At 42.6% G+C, this 17706-nt stretch overlaps 1 protein-coding gene across 2 annotated transcripts; it reads left to right on the top strand.

The window, feature by feature from the left end:
- The first annotated feature begins 2137 nt into the window (after positions 1–2137).
- Positions 2138–16594, top strand: PLA2G12B (phospholipase A2 group XIIB). 2 transcript variants are annotated; one of them, XM_072129876.1, is made up of 4 exons: positions 2138–2426; positions 7891–7967; positions 13313–13478; positions 15329–16594. In XM_072129876.1, exons 1-4 carry the CDS (start codon positions 2201–2203, stop codon positions 15445–15447), a joined length of 588 nt encoding a protein of 195 aa, XP_071985977.1. In that variant the 5' UTR covers positions 2138–2200; the 3' UTR covers positions 15448–16594. The 2 variants fall into 2 exon arrangements, with proteins under 2 accessions (XP_071985977.1, XP_071985976.1); XM_072129875.1 differs by having other exon boundaries at positions 7891–7979.
- Positions 16595–17706: the final 1112 nt, after the last annotated feature.

Raw genomic sequence — 17706 nt, 5'->3', positions numbered from 1 at the left:
TACTTCTTCGGGCGGGGGGGGGGGGTTGGGGGTCCCGGAGGACAGCTGCTTCTTCGGGCAGGGGGGGGATCGCGGAGGACAGCTGATTCTTCGGTCGGGGGGGGGGGGATCGCGGAGGACAGCTGCTTCTTCGGGCAGGGGGGAGAGCGGAGGACAGCTGCTTCTTCGGGCGGGGGGGGGAGCGGAGGACACCTGCTTCTTCGGGCGGGGGGGGGGGATCGCGGAGGACAGCTGCTTCTTCGGGCGGGGGGGGGATCGCGGAGGACAGCTGCTTCTTCGGGCGGTGGGGGGATCGCGGAGGACAGCTGATTCTTCGGGCGGGGGGGGGATCGCGGAGGACAGCTGCTTCTTCGGGCGGTGGGGGGATCGCGGAGGACAGCTGATTCTTCGGGCGGGGGGGGGATCACGGAGGACAGCTGCTTCTTCGGGCGGGGGGTGGGGCGGCTGTTTCTTCGGGCGGGGGGAGCGGGGACGGCTGTTTCTTCGGGCGGGGTGAGCGGGGACGGCTGTTTCTTCGGGCGGGGGGAGCAGGGACGGCTGTTTCTTTGGGCGAGGCGAGCGGGGAGGGCTGTTTCTTCGGGCGGGGGGAGCGGGACGGCTGTTTCTTCGGGCGGCGAGGGGGATGGAGCGGAGGACAGCTGCTTGTTCGGCGCGGGCAGGGGGGTAGCGGAGAACGGCTACTTCTTCGGGCCGCGAAGGGGATGGAGCGGAGCGCAGCTTCTTGTTCGGGCGTGGGGGGGGGCAGCGGAGGACGGCTGCTTGTTCGGGCGGGGGAGGAGGGAGCGCGAATGGGGTTGGAGCGGGTGGGGAGGCCGGGCCATGCAGCAGGATGGGCGGGCGGGGAGGCGGGTACCTGTGCCAGGGGGCGGACGGCTCGGCCATGCAGCTGAAGGGCGGGCGGGGAGGCGGTAACTTGTGCCGGGGTCGGGCGGACGGCTCAGGCAGGTGGTGGCTGAGGAGGAAGGGCCCGGGGGGGCGCGACCTGGTGGGGGCACCCTGGGGGGGCAAGATGGTGGGGGCCCCGGGGCTCGAGCCCCGGGAGCCCTGCCTATAATCCGGCCCTGTCCTGTGGTCTTCAATATAGTGAAAGCAGGAAAGGAATTATAAGGGGAAAACATGTATTATCCCACATATTTCTTTGATGTCTACAACCAGATAGGGGGTTCTTAATGTGAGTGCAGAAGTAGAGTAAATCACTTGACCTTAATAGATGTAGGAAAAATCCCATCAACATGCCATTAATTTTATGATATGATTTGGATCTTGGGTATAGTGGTTTTATTGCCCAAGCATCCTGGGCTTGGTCCAGCCCACAGATAAAAGCATTTACCAATTATTCCTTAAGCTAGAGCTTTCCATGACACTGCCATATCTCTAGTTTTGAAAAAAAAAAACTGGGTCATAAGCTTTTCATTTAAATTTTGCATAAATCAATAATACAATTGAATACAAGACACTTTGCAATATATCTTATCAGAGCAATGTTCTTCTTTTTCCACGAACTTTGGCTGTTATCTTCCCTGCTTTTCACTGTGAAATTTCTGCTGGACCCTAGCACAAATGGAGTTGGTTTTTTTTCCGCCATTTTAGGGCGAAATATTGGGGCACATTTACTTACAAAGTCACCGGAGTGCCCTAAAAGTGCATTGTCTGTATATAATGCTGTGTGCGGCGATTACGGCGCTCAGTCCGTAACAGCCCAAAGACACGCCCCCTAATTTGTGTCGCACAAAATGGGTCACGTGCAACACAATTGCAGCACATACACTTCTTAAATACCTGTGCAAGCCATTTAAGCCATGAAGAACGTTAAAAGTCCAACTAAAGTGGCGCAAAGCCCTTAGTAAATGTGCCCCATTGTGTCAGAGTGCTATTTCTCACTATGTACAATATCTGCAGTCAGGTTATAATACATGTGCTCAAAAAGTATAATAAAAAGAAATATTCTTGATATTGGGTGGATGTCTAATTCTAGGGACATTGGACATGTTTGGATAAATCACCAGTTCACATTGTGACTAATCCTCTCTGTCTTCTACCATGGTGGACCTTTGAACTGCATTTTCTCTGATTTGTGATTGTAGCAGTGACCTCACCTGAGTTACCATTTCAGTGGATAAAGTCCATTTTCAGGCATTATACAAAGAGCAGCTACACAGGACAGAAAGTTTTCTCTGCAGATCTGAGCTCTCCACGTAGCATGGGGGTATTTGTTAGAGGCGCTGCGCTTTGCCTGGTCCTGGCTTTGGTAACCAGTTCAGAAGATGTAACTCATAACAGCAACACCCTTGCCCCTGAAGACTCCTCATCAGACTGGGGCATTGGCGCTGTACGAGATGGGTTTGAAGCAGTCAATGGTTATTTTGATTCCTTCTTGGAATACCTTGGTGGAAGAAATGGAGTGTGTCAATACAAGTGTCGTTATGGTAAGTCTCAATTCATGTGCACCCCCCCTCTATAGCAGTGATGGCTAACCTTTTAGAGCCCTAGTGCCCAAACGTTAACCAAAAGCCACTAATTTATTGCAAAGTGCCAGCACAGCAACTTAAGCTGTAATTTATTTCTCCTTGTTCTTTGACAACTTTCAATCGTTCAGCCTCCTAAAAACACCAACGCAGTTGAAAGGAGTGGGGCCAATTCACCTATGATTGTAGGAAGATTCTCCAGGAAGATTCTTTGAGTCCTGTCTGGTGAACTTCATGCTGGGGTGATGGCCTGGGTGCCCACAGAGAGGGCTCCGAGTGCCACCTCTGGCACCCGTGCCATAGGTTCGCCACCACTGCTCTATAGTCTACAATCATCTCTGAAGATATTAGGAAATAAAATCTGAATGCAGTTTTTGAATCGGCTACAAATGTTACACTTAGCACACACTCATGTATATATATGCTTGAAAAAGGTGATACTATCAACGAGACATTGCAATGGAATAAAGAATCACCCCATCTTTTTACTCTATTTGGAGTGCTGCCTATTGTTGAAGATATTATTGGCTCCACGCCAGGGAACCTAGGGGTGTGCACTCAGCTTTTGTTTGTGCTGCTCTGGATCGTCCTACATATACTTCAGAGTGGCCAATCCAATAGTCCGCTGTTGGATTTCAACATGCCAAATCATATGATCCCCTACAAGATTGTTCCCATAGTTAAAAGATAGCATCTAATCCCACTTTGCCTATTGATATAAACATATATGATCTGACAAAATGAGTGTGTACATTAATAGAGGGCGGCCAAATACTTGAATATTCTAACAAGCTAATTTCACCAGGGCCAGACCACTATCTAATGTCTCCGGGGGTCTCCTGACTTTGCCATTTTATAAAATAATTTTATAAAATAATATAAAAAAGGGAAAACACAGCTTGCTTCACCCCACAGTTATAGACCGTTTTATGCTGTTTTCTATAGTCTCTTTCGTATCAGGGGCCAAAGGTGCTAGTGTGATGGTCCCACAAGGGTGGCAATAATACATTGCAAATAGGTTACATAATATGATTTGGAAGCTGAAAGATTTCCAGTCTGGCCTAGTAAACACTAGTCTGTAAACACTAGATGTATTTGAAGAGGATATTACCCAATTCAAGTCAGTTAATGAATGATCGGTGTTTGCTAAGACACATGTCTTTCCCTTAGACTGGCTTCTCATAACTGTGGCTCAGCGTGGAACATGTTATCAGACAACGTGTATCCATTCCCTAATATAACTTTTTCATTTATGGTTCAATAACATTTTTATTAAAGGAACAATTCACCTTGGCAAATATGACAAGAATGAAAGAAGACTATTATATGACGGTGATATTGTCAATTAATTGTTCCCACTAGTTTGCCTTGTATAAGTAAAAGAAAATTAATGAGGCACATTTACTATATGCAGTTATAGTGTGCAGGGGGCGCCAGATTCAGGATTTATAGCTCATGTTCTTCATGAATCTGGTGCACCTTTAAAATAGGGCATGCAACATACTTATGTCACACTTCGCATGTTAAATCTGACGCACGGTCCGACTGAGCACCAGAACGCCCTCTTCAGTACAGAAATTTATGTCACATGAGACCTAGTGCAGCTACGCCACAAAAGGGTTGTGTGCGACAAATATGTGGCGCGACCCCTTCATAAATAACTGTGCAAGCAGTTTACAATAGAAAGAAAGTGAAAAGTTCAACAGAAAACTGGCGCACGGAGCTTAGTAAATGTGTCCCAATAAGTCCAACCAGATACCTAGACAAATACATGCACCAGAGGGAAAGACAGATAGGAGGGAGGTTGGGAACAGGTGAGACCGACAGATATGCATATAACTGAGAAATATGATTAGCAATTTGTGATCAAAAAGTAGTCAATGACACATTTGGTAGGATGCCTAAGAAAACCCAGGGATAAATCCTGAGGCAGTATCAGAATAGGATCCATGGGGTCCAAGTCTGATAATACTTATTTATGGTATTGTTTTTCTGAAGATGTAAGTTCTTCCTTTCTCATCATTCACATCCACAAAGCGAGTCAAAGTTGTCTGGGAGGAAGAGAAAGAAATGTGACAAAGCTTCTCAGTAGACCACAGGCGTACCAAGTACTCCTTCTGTCAGCTCCCATATTCGATCTAGTATGTATGATCTAGTATGTTAAAACCTATGAAGGTCGTCCAAAACAAACAAGTGGGGGATTGCAGGGTTACGAAAAAGTGGGCTTGGAGAGAAACTCTTCTGGTATTCCAAAAATAAAGCAGGGAAGAATACAGAGGGGATACTCTATCTCTATGTGGGCGCATAGATTTCAGCGTCCAGAGTAGAGAAGAAAAAGGGACGGGGCTTCATGGATCTCAATCTTAGACTATTACTTTTCTGAAGACTTGTGGGAAAGCTCTAGAGAATAAGTCAAAGGGGGGCCTTAAAGTACAAGGAGAAGTCAAGTATTTAGCCAGTGTCTACAATCCTTGTGTATGTAGACCACCGGCAACGTATGCAGGGTGGAGAGTTTCCCCAAACAAATTTAGAGACTGCCTTGTGGAGAGTTACACAGAAGGCCCATGTATGGAGTGTTAGGTAAAATAAAAATACAATAGTCGGGTTAAGAACCATTTTTAGGGTATGCATCCTACCGAACCAGGAGAGAAGCATGGACTTCCAGTATTCAAAATCCTTTTGAATGGTACTCCACAGAGGGTGGACATTTTGAAGAGTAGTTCTAACTTTTTAATAGAAATGACATCCTGCTGTGTGGCTGCTTGTAAGTTCTTTGGTTCTCATGTGCTATTTTTCATGTGTGTAGCACCATTTGATATGGTTCCCTTTTTTGGGATTGATTCCGTTCTGTTTAAATTGCTTGTAAGTGGTCCACGTAATAAGATGGATTTGCAGAGTAAGCAAAAACACGAATACTTCAGCTGGCCTGTATGTTAATGATGGGAATCTGCCAGATTGAAACAATTTGCAGGTAAGATGTTATAGATCAGGGGGAGCTGATGAAATATATGCATATATCACCAGATGCAATCTACCATCAATAAACCGGGCACTGTAACTGTGGTATGATTCTTATATTTGTTATCCTTGGTCTCCTTCCTTCTAATATCAACGTATACAATTATGCTAATAAGCCAGCAGTGCTCTGTGAAGTGTCACAAGGACCCCTCCGTGCTGTAGTTTAACAGGCTGCTACACTGTATCCTCCTTCCCATTTGCTCCCTCAGCATCCCCTCCCCCCTTTGCTTGATGTAATCTCACTGCAGCAGAGTAACTGCAGTATACAGTGGGAGGGAAGTGCTCCTGCACAGTGTAAAAGCCTGTGAATCTACAGCATGGATTTGCTCTAGTAAGGCCCCCAGAGCCCTTCGGGATCTTTAGCATAATTTTAAAAGTCAATTTGAGAAGGAAGGAAGCCATGGATAATAAATATATGAAGATTACCACAGTCACAGTGCCCGGATCTACAAGTAAGTGTCCCTGGTTCATCATTATAGTAGATTTCCTTTAATTGTTGTGCACCAGACTCCATAGCTCAAAAATAAAGACAGTGTATAAACTGGATTGCATCGTCAACATGGAAGTTTCTCTTTAAAAGTAATTCTTGATTTCACTGGCAGAAGCAAGGAAGACGTGTAAACCCAAATGTATAAAACAGAGAAAATAGATTTCAAGCGTGTGATTTCACTGCACAATGCCATGTCAGCCTGAATACCACAACATCTGATGCAAGAGGCTGTAATGAGATCATGTGAAGGGCAGCTCCAAAGGTCGCAGGCACCGTCAGGTCCAGGATCCTGGCTTTTCAAAGTTTAGCTTCTTAAAATGTTATTTCTTTGGACAACAGTGCACATTAAACTAGTGATATTTTCGTGCCCCCTACATATTAAAACTGTGCAAAAATGAAAAATACAAAGTACCCTTTCAATACTGGTCTTCCCCCAACTTCATAAAGAATCCACCATGAGGGAGTATTTCTTTCTCCATTTGACTGGGTGTATAATGACATCACTATTATTATTATACACTCCACATGTACTTTGTGGGTACAATATACCTGAAACGTATCTAAAACTGTTATATTAGTTTCAGGTGATAACATGAAGCTTTTAAAAAGCCCCTATCACCATGTCCACCAACTTTTTACATCCTTGAAAGGGTTTGTCCACTTTCGGAAAATAATTGAAATTGTTTGTGAAATGAAAATTTCTAAAATTATAGTTTCTTTAGGAATTCCTCGTGGATTTCTAGATCTCTGCTTGCTGTGTTGTGAACAGAGCTTCATTGTTTTCTTCAGGTGATTAAAAAACCCCTGGTCATGTGATATCACACAGGTGCACATATCACACAGCTCTGAGCTACGCACTTATGTGACATCACATGACTATGGACATATTATTATCCACATGAAATAAACAATGAGGCTGCCTGTGGAATGACAGCAAGCAGAGATCTAAAAAAACTGTGAGGAATTGATACAGAAAGTATATTGGAAAATTGCATAACTTTTCACTACACAATCAATATCAATTATTTGCTGAAAGTGGACGATCCCTTGCATCCATCTTCTTATGAATGGTGGTTTTTAAGAAATTGCCAAACATTTTTGAAAAATATTTTTAACATTAAAAACTTGATTTACAAATAGGTAATTTAAGAATGACATAAAACTGTTTGTTTCACAATCACAACCGTACAACTTGCCAGAGGATAGATGATATGGCAGAAAGTTGTGTCCCCCAATTGATTATCAGCCTTTACCTCCGGCACATGGATCTCACCGAGTCGGGCTTAGGGGACAGCTGACCTAGACAAGCCACAGTACGATAGTGCGAGGGCACAGGGGTCAGGTAGAGAATAGTCAGAGAGTCCAAGTTCAGGGCAGGTAGCAGAATACAAGCTGTGGGTCAAGGTAGGTACCAGACAGAATCCAAGGTACAGGTCAAAAGTCGGGAAAAAATTGTATTAGGTTCTATATTTGGGTTCAATATTTATAAGGGCTAAATATTTCTCAGGGTTTCCTTTTTTTGTATAAAAGCTTCGTATTTACTGTCCAAAAAATAAGACTTGATAAAATAATTGAAAATAAATGATATGTGTATGGAAACAAAATATGAAGCTGACAAGATGAAGTATGACAGATCGGGCAATGAACAATCCGTCTTTCTTTTGCTGTGAAGGTCAATCTTTTTCATCTATCATCAAACAGATCTTTTGCTGTTAAAACATATAGACCTTTACTACCGATTACAGCTTGCACCGGCTACAGATATGAAAGGTCATACAATGCTTAAGAACAAGAGCAGCAATCTTGTTAACAAACCCTTTGGTAAAAGTGAAACTGGGAGAGACATAAACTTCACTTTAGATGCTACGATATTGAATGTTTGATCATAATACAATGTTTCTTTTGCACTTCTTAAAGGTAAAGCTCCACTTCCTCGACCGGACTACAAGCCCCCAGAACCCAATGGCTGCAGCTCCTACTTCCTTGGTCTCAAGGTACCAGAGAGTGTATGTACCACTAACATCTATTGTATTCTAACATTGTCACAGGAGTATTCTGGGAAATATTTCATCCTCTATCCTTAGGATAAGTGATCTATATCTGATAATTTGATAATAGAGCATATATCCAGATCTGTGTTGGTATTGCAGTTCATCCTCAATTACTTAAGGGAAACCTACTATCTTGGATCTACCTACTAAGGTAGATCCGATGGCAGGTTCAACTAATGAATGACATGGGAGCCCTTTTTAGGGCTAATCCTTGAGTGGCCTGTAGCTTTATAAATCTTTTATCACCTAATATGCAAATATCTGAAAGAGGCTACTGGGGCGTGGAGTAGCCGGAGCTGAAGCTTCACAACGCGACTATTCCACGCCCTAGTAGCCTCTTTGGATTCTCCTACTACAAGATCTTCAGCGTGCAGCTCCTGGTACCTGTGCACACTCATCCGCGCTCTGCATAGATTCTCTATGCAGAGCCGGTGGCTGCGCATCCTTTAAAGGAAATCTCCCATCAAAAGTCATCATGATAAACCAGGGACACTTACTCATAGATCCAGGCATTGTGCCTGTAGTATGCTTCTTATATTTCTTATCCATAGCCTCCTTCCTTCTAAAATCAACCCAATCAATCTAAAATTATGCTATTGAGTCCATCTGAGCTGTAGCTTCACAAAAGGAAAAAGGTCATGAATAACAAATTTAAGAAGATTACCGCAGTCACAGTGCCTGGATCTATGAGTAAGTGTCCCTGGTTTATCACGATGCTTTTTGATGGACGATTTCCTTTAAATAAATCTGAGCTACAACCATGACCATAAAATCACAGTGAATCACACAGTCATGCAAATTGAATCCCTGCAACTAAATCCAAGGCATGATCGTGAAAGTTCTTCACTGATCTGTTATTTATCACCTAATCTATGGATATGATAAATAAATCCCAGAATATCCCTTTTCAAATATGTTCCCCTTCGTCTATAAATCCCATTACAGTGCATGGAGAGAGCTCCTCAGGCAGATCGGAAGTTGGTGGTTCCACCAGGTTCAGTACCCAGAGATTCACGAGCCAACTCTATCAAACATTTCTGCCATTTCTTGTGGAAACCCCCTTTAAATGAGGTTACAAAGTATGGATATCTTTAAATGGCAAAGCCATTCACAGCCTCTATAAAGACCATCTCTCTATATGTCTCCTTCCATCTGAAGGGAATGAGACATAGATAAGCACATTACCGTTTTATACACAACTCCTGTATATGCTGTATACATACATAATAATGTCTCATTCCTGTTATTCCTATTCCTGAATGAGTAGCGATTACCTGCTGTGTGTGGTATGAGTGCAGTATAACAACCACAATGGCATTTTTTACCTGCAATGCAGTTTTCCATAAAATAATGGGCGGCTCATATTACTATATGGCAATAATTAAAATGAGCGGTGAATTTACACACGATAATAGGATCTGCCAGCCGGCACTTACTGTCTATTCTATTCCCTGCAATCATTGCCAGACAATTATTATGCAGGTACGGCTGCATTAATAAATAATCTGCAAATCCAGCATCAAGGCGCCGTGGCATGTGTAATAAATGATCCTCCCTGTCACAAAGTCACCTCTGCAATGAGCATTACACGATTAGAAGCCCCTATCAGTTATTTTGTATGTAAATACTTCCATGAATATTCATCATGGAAATGTGAGCTCCATCGACATTGATATGTGCACTAACAGATTACTGAAAACCAGTCACAACGCAATGAGGTGCTGCATAGTGTGGTCAACCGGTCAGGCAGAAATACCTGTGGGCACACAGACGGGGGTCCTGCCAGCCCACCCTAGACAGCAGATGCAGCTATGTTGTCCCATTCCGCTGACTATACATAAATGTCCCTTACTATCAGTTATGTGAAGGTTGTAGAGTGTTGACTACAGTATAATTCACTACAGCAGGAGACAACAAAAAATTATATGCAAATTTTAGTACAAGGAAACCCATTCATTGACCCTTTCATGTCTAGCTTTCCAAAACGTGAAGATTTTAGCAAACATTGAAAACATGCAGTATAAATGTTTTCAAGCTTCATGTCCGTTAAACAGAGCTATTCTCCGTGAAACGGTGCGCTGGTCCCTGTGCCAGGGATGGGAGTCCCAGTGTAAAAGTTACCCGTAATTCTTTAAGTATGAAGTAATGTATACAGTAACAAATCATGCCAATGCATACCTACTTACAATACCGTCATGTTATATGCTGTTTGAATGTATGGATGTTATCATATGGATATACATTACTCATCATTGTTTAATTTACATCTTTGGGTTCCTGCTGTGGCAATAACCAGTACATATCTGAATACCGGGGGCAACCGGCCTTAAATTTCTCCCTGTCGGTATACTACACACTGGATTAAGTCCAAACTGGCAGAGATTGTAGCTGTAGTCTCTGCAGAAAAAGTGAGTGCTGTGAGGTTCAGGGTGATGCCACACATGGCGTTTTGAACCTGTTCTTGGTCCGTTTTTAAGCAGTCTGTCCAAAAACTCATGCGTTTTTGGATAGACTGCTTAAAAACGGACCTAAACGGGTTCAAAACGCCATGTGTGGCATCACCCTTAGAAAACCAACAAAAATTTGCTATCCCTGGCTGTACACCAGGAATTTCAAATTTATTCATGCTTTGTCCACTTGAAAACTGTTGGACAAGGCATAGTGTATGCCCCCTTTGTATCTCACCCCAACTGCCCTAACTAAAACAGCTACATCTTACTTACACCTGTCATTAACCAAAATATCCATTCATTTTTACCATGGGAAAGTGTTATAAATCAATAGCACGCCCCTGGTCACCCGAATCACAAAGGCAGCGTCTTCATTTTATCATGAGCAACATGAAACTGCGTCCGCAACACCATTGGATGTATCAAAGAAATATGAGCTTGAAATGATATGTAAAGCCAAATGCGGACTGACACAAGACATTTATCACAATTTGTAGAGTGTTTTTCTTTTTCACAGCAGAATACATGTCGATAATATGGATTTATCCAAAAATATATGACAATGTATGACCACAACATAATTCAACTGCTTGAGAGGCTTTGTCTGGGATTAAAAAACAAGACTGATTCATTTTAGAAGCAGCGCCACACCGGGTCATGGGTTGTGTATGGAATTGCAGTTAAGTTCTATTGAAGTAATTGGAGGGCAATGAAATAACAACCACTCAACCTGTGAGCGGAGGAGGTTCTGTTTTGGAAAGAAAGCAGCAACAGTGGAGTCTAATAAAGAGACTCTCCGTGGCAGATGGGTTTGGACCTAAATGCTTGCACAGAAATAAGCAACACTTGTCTAAATGCATCTGCAATGTGTACAAACTTCAACCCACTGTTCTAAACGCAATTAAAATACAGTGGGGCTTAATTACTAAGGGGCAGAGATATAAAAGGGGATTGTGTCGCGCGTGATCGGATTTTGTCGCAATAGCACCGGCTTTCAAACCAGGGGGCGGGCCATCGGACGACCGACGGATTCGGACAAACCGCGGGATTACATACACTGGGAAGAAGATGGTGAACTCCGGCGGACCTGATCGGTGAAGCGACAGATGCAGGATATTGGGACCACGCTCGTAGTGAATTGCGGCAGCTGTGCCTCTTGTCGGGGAGCGCGCAAGGACTGTTAAGTAAATATGCCCCAGTGTGTGAATGTGGCCTATACGCGGAGCACCCAGGGCCAAGGTTCAACGAGTTTGATACTTCTTTGTAGAGATAACAAGGAGAGGAGTCTTGAGCCGCATTCCTTGGTGTCACTTTTGTAATCTTGCATTGTATCATAGTAGAAAAGGACATTGGTCCATGAAGTCCAGCCTACTAATAATATATTATACAGTGTTGAAGGCAAAAAAAACCCTGTAAGGCTGATGCCAATTGGTCGTAAGTATGTAAAATTTGTAGCCTTACTGACCCATAATATGAAGGTCAAAATAACTCTCTGGAACAACAGAAACTCTTCAGAAAAAGATTTAATCCTTTAACCTGATATTTTTGCTGGCCCGAAAAGCATCCAGTTCTCTGTTGAACATGTTTAAATTATCGTTCATTACAACCTCCTGCGGCAGAGAGTTCCATAGTGTCACTGCTTGCACAGTAAATAATCCCGGTCTATAGCATATTTAGACACAGAGAATTACCACTATCCTTAGGTGTCCTGCACACGAACATACTCAGTTCATGGAAACACACCCATCTATTTCCACAGACCAAGCACATGTGTGTGTCATTCTGTATATTGGGGAACAAAACAGTACTAACAAAATGAAGACTGCAGTGTTGATACGAAAATTATCAAGAAAAAATGAAAAAAAAAAGCATTAAAATCTAACTTTTAATGAAAAAACATTAAAAGTTATGTGCACATGGAAAGAGGGGAAGCCATTGACGCGCATTACACCACTATGACAAAGGCTTAGTTCCGAAACGTGTCAATGGCTTCCCCCCTTTCCATGTGCACATGGCTTTATGATACCCCATTGAGTACATGGTGCCCACTGGTGGTATAATAAATGGGCCTTCCAGGCCCCACATTGTTAACTTTCAACACACTATTAAAATTTGTGTATAAGCCAAGCTTTCAGCACAATTTTAGCCCTTCTCAGCTTATACTTGAGTATATAAAAAACATAAATTGATGGGTCCATGTGCACCACCCAGTGGCAGTGTTGCCACTGGATGACATGATAGTGTCTGTGTCTGGGCTGAACGCTTGGACCTGTCTCTACCTGCACTGCTACACATGAACCCATCACCAGTGTTCTGGAGGACTAGGAAGCGTCAGGGAGCGCTGATAGGTGAATATGCAATTTATTTTGTGCTTTAACACCTGTATACTGCGGGCATGTGCTGGGCTACTCTATATACTGGGGGCAGATGCTGGGAAAACCTATATATTGGGGGAGTGTGCTGGGCACACCTGTACACTAGGGGCACTATAATGGACAGTATACTGGGGGCAGGTACTGGGCCACCCTATTTACTGGGGGTAGGTGCTGGGATAACCTATATACTGGGGACAGTGTGCTGAGCACCCCTATATACTGTGGTGAGGCTGTTGTAGATGTGATACGTGGGAGGATGCTGCTTGGCATTTCATCAGTGAGGAGAGGATGTTACCAATGCAATTTCCACCCTAGGCTCATACTGGAGTCAATAAGTTTTCATATTTTTTTGTAGTAAAATTAGGTGCCCCGGCTTATATTCGGGTTAGCTTATAACCAAGTATATATGGTTTTATAGGTTTTGTAAGATAACCCCTTCACAGATCTGTCTTTCCCTTCTCAGTTGGATATGGGGATCCCAGCTATGACCAAATGCTGTAACCAGCTGGATATCTGTTATGACACTTGTGGGGCAAACAAGTACCGATGTGATGCCAAATTCCGCTGGTGTCTGCACTCCATCTGCTCAGATCTGAAGAAAAGCCTGGGGTTTGTCTCCAAAGTCGAAGGTAACAGTAACTGTATTTTGGGGTATTTTGTAGATTTTAAATTATACATTTCTCTTATCATAAATGGCATTTCTCGATTTTCATGCTGACATGTTTTATTAATTTGCACATAAAATGTTTAGGGAAATTTATCTCATATTTCCTCTAATAAACTCATAGTAATTGTTTCTTAATATCTTGGAAAAAGTAACGGCGGCATTAGGCCAACAATTCCATTAACAAGCTATTAAACAGAGTGGTGAAACTGATACACAACCATCTATCGAAGGCTACATGCACACAACTAGGGTTTTTTTTTTTTTTTAGTGTGTAAGCGGACAACTGGCTGTGCCCAACACAATTCTGTTTTTACTGGGATTTGGGAGTTTATAAACTTCCTTTTAGCAGTCCTCAGTACAGACATACATAGGCATAGTGTTTTATTATGGACTTATTTATAGAGGTCATCTCTATCACAATTCCCATCTGTATGATAGAACACACAGCTGACACCATAAGTTTACATACACTATAAAGAAAGACATGTGCATGCATCGATAAAGACAAAAAACAGAGACAACGGAGGGCGGCGCCTCGGGTGATATCGTAAGGCAATTAGTAAATGTAAAGAAAGTCCCAAATTGGGTGCTCACCATTAGCCACCTAGGCTAGTATGCATCGAGCCCTTTAACGGGGTAGCAAGGGAATGGACGCGGTCCCGGTCTGCTGCTCCTCTAGCCCAAAAACGAAGACGCCAATTCCAAGAAGCGGAGTTGGCGGTATACAATATATAAAGATGGGTTGGCTAGATTCTACGGGCGCTGGTCACCGACTGAGAATATCAGCGAATGTATCACTGGTTACAACTCCAAATTGGTAGAAATAATTTATTGATAAAACCAGAATGGTAAAACAAAAGAACAGGAATGTATAGTATATCCTCCTAACGCGTTTCGGGTCGGACGACTCTTTCTCAAAGATAGGAATACTGTAATGGTAAGTATACAGGTATTTAAACAGGTATTTAAACTGTAATGGTAAGTATACAGTTGTCCTAGACATGTGATTTCCTGTTTAAATACCTGTATACTTACCATTGTGTACATTGTGTACATTAATCTAGCCTTGTATGTTTCTTTTGGACAAATGGCTGCTTCTTGGCAGAGTGACCTTTCAAGCCTTTCAAGGAGGGACTGGCACATAAAACAATACAGGACTTGTTTCACTGTGGATAATGACACACTCTTACCAGCTTCAGCCAGCATCTTTACAAGTTCTTTTACTTTTGTTCTTGGGTTGATGTCTCCTATCTAAGTGATATAATGGCTAGAAATTCCCATCTTGTTTGTACTTGCATATAATTTTTTAAACAGATGAACAAGACACCTTCATGTATCCTCATGGAAATTGCACCTAAGGATGAACCAGACTTGTACAAGTCCTTAATTCTCTTCACACGATGTTTCACAAAAGATCTGTGTTTCAGGTGTGCCTTCAGATACATCCACAAGTGTTGCCAATATACTTATTGTAAGCTTCCAAAGGCATAACATTACAATATGGGCTTTCCAAAATTAGTTGAAGACAAATACATCTTAGTCTATGTAAACTTTTGACTTTGCACAACGTAATAAAAATGCCTAAAAGATTTCTCTCTCTCATTATTCTAGAAATTGACAAATATATATAATTTTGGTAATCTTAATTGACCTATAACGGGAAAGTTTTATTCTGATTTCATGTCAGATAGTAAGAAAAACCTGCATATGATTCTTTTCATATGGTGTATGTAAGCTTCTGGTTTCAACTGTAGTAAAATATAAGATGAACACACAGTATGCATATGTGACGTGTGATATGTTTTCTTGCAGCATGCGAGTCAGTGGCTGACACAGTATTTAACACTGTCTGGACCCTGGGATGTAAACCTTTCATGAACAGTCAAAGAGCGTCCTGCATCTGCAATGAGGAGGAAAGAGATGAACTGTAAGGCTATTAGAGGCTACAAGCAAATACTATAGGACATTGCTGCAGTGCAAACCAGGTGGACAGTGCAGAGACACTACAAGGCTGTGTACATTGTATTATTTGTACATCAGGTTTCTGCATGATACAGACCTTCAAGGCCAGCTAATACCTAGTATGGATTAAGGAAAGATGGATGTGCTATGGGGCTTTCTGTGTTGGTCATGTCAGACTACACATCTATTTATTGTTATGCTGAATATCCCAGGGAGATATGAAGAACTGAACTTCACAACCAGAGATAATGGGGCACATTTACTTACCCGTCTCGTTGACGCCGCTGTCCCGCAATGTCCGACGAGGATTCGGAGCTGCCACAATTCACTAAGATCGTGCGTCCAATATCCTGCATGTGTCGTTTCCCCCGTTGAGGCCCACCGGAGTTCACCTTCTTCTTCCCGGTGCACATAAGCGCTAATCTTGCAACACAATTTCATTTTTAAATTCCGCGGTTTGTCCGAATCAGTCGGGTTGTCCTACGACCACGCCCCCCATTTTGTGTCGCATGAAAGCCGATGCGCGTGCGCCAAAATCCCGGGGCAATTCAGTGCAAAATGGAAAGATTCAGGAAACCCGACGGAAATGCGTCCAACGGACCCTTAGTAAATGTGCCCCAACATTGCTATAAGATCAGTTTTTTTGGACTGTATTCACTCCTGTGTAACCTTTCCATTGTTCTGCTCTGTTATAGGAGCAGGGCAACAAAAAATGCTGGATAATAAAAATGACAGGACCCAATGAAGCCTATAAGATTACATTGACTATAATGGAGTCCATTGGGGTCCTGTTGAGATGTCATCTGACATTTCAGCAGTATTTTTGATGAAACAGAAGCTCCTATCGGACACAGATATGAACACAGCCCAGCATTACATTTTATCTGCACCACCAATTTCTACATCTCCTTGTATTACGTTCTGTCGTGTCCACCTATCTTAGTTTTGAGTCCAGTTCAGTGATTTGAGGTTCGGCTCTACGAGTGCATGGAGCACTTTGCTTGGACCAACTTTTGTGCGTGCATCCGGCTTTAACTCTTCAGATTGGCTCATGAGGGGACGTAACCATGTTCTGTGTAACCATGCATACAAAAAAATAAAAAATATTGATCCCGTGTTGATAATCCTTACTCTTAATTTAAACATACTTATTAAAAAAGAAGTATTATTATTTGTATGGGCTAAAAACAATACACTCATGGGAACAACTGGTTGGACAGAAACAAGAAAAGAGCAGAACATTTATTTCTGCCACATTAAATTGCTTTCAGATAACGCCGATACCTGACTTCATTACTTTTAGCAATTGTTTTTTCAGCCAGTAGTTGTCCATAATCCAGTTTCATAGAGTAACATCAATCAATGATAAAGGTAACCATTAACAGGTCAACATGAAAACACAGCTGAGCAGATTGTACATAGTGGCCTATCTGCAAGCAGCATGTTATAGAGCAGGATGAGCTGAGTAGATTGCACATACTGTCCTATCTGCAGGCAGCATGTTATAGAGCAGGATGAGCTGAGTAGATTGTACAGGGTTTTATCCGCAAGCAGCATGTTATAGAGCAGAAGGAGCTGAGCATATTGTATATAGTGTCCTATCTGCAGGTAACACATTATACAGCAGGAGCTGAGTAGATTTACATAGTGTCTTATCTACAAGTAGCAGGTTATAGAGCAGTAGTCGCTGAGCTGATTGTACATAGTATCCTATCTGCAGGCAACATGTTATGGAGCAGAAGTAGCTAAGCAGATTGTACGTAGTCTCCTATCAGCAGACAGCATGTTATCGAGGAGGAAGAGCTGAGCACATTGTACATAGCGTCCTATCTGCAGGCAGCATGTTATAGAGCAGGAAGAGCTGGGCAGATTGTACATAGCGTCCTATCTGCAGGCAGCATGTCATAGAGCAGGAGGAGCTGAGTAGATTGTACATTGTGTCCTATCTACAGGGAGCATGTTATAAGCTTTCAGGTGGAAGTCCTGTCAGACAACTACTTCTAAGCAAAGGAATACATAAACAACATGTTATACTGAATAATCCCCCCCCCCCCCCAGAAAAAAAAAACAATCCGCTCTTCCCCCACTTTTGTTTTGGTGACAGTTTCCTTTTGGAATATTAAATATAGATATATTTCTGTGTCTCAGAACAATTAAAACACAATGTTTTGAACCAGAAGAAAACATTGTAAAAAAAAGCCAACAAAGCCAATAATTGAAGGAAGGAG

Source organism: Engystomops pustulosus, chromosome 11, assembly GCF_040894005.1.
Source record: "Engystomops pustulosus chromosome 11, aEngPut4.maternal, whole genome shotgun sequence".
NCBI lineage: Eukaryota > Metazoa > Chordata > Amphibia > Anura > Leptodactylidae > Engystomops > Engystomops pustulosus.
Note: the sequence above shows the minus strand (reverse complement) of the source record. Positions and strands in the feature narration are given on the sequence as shown.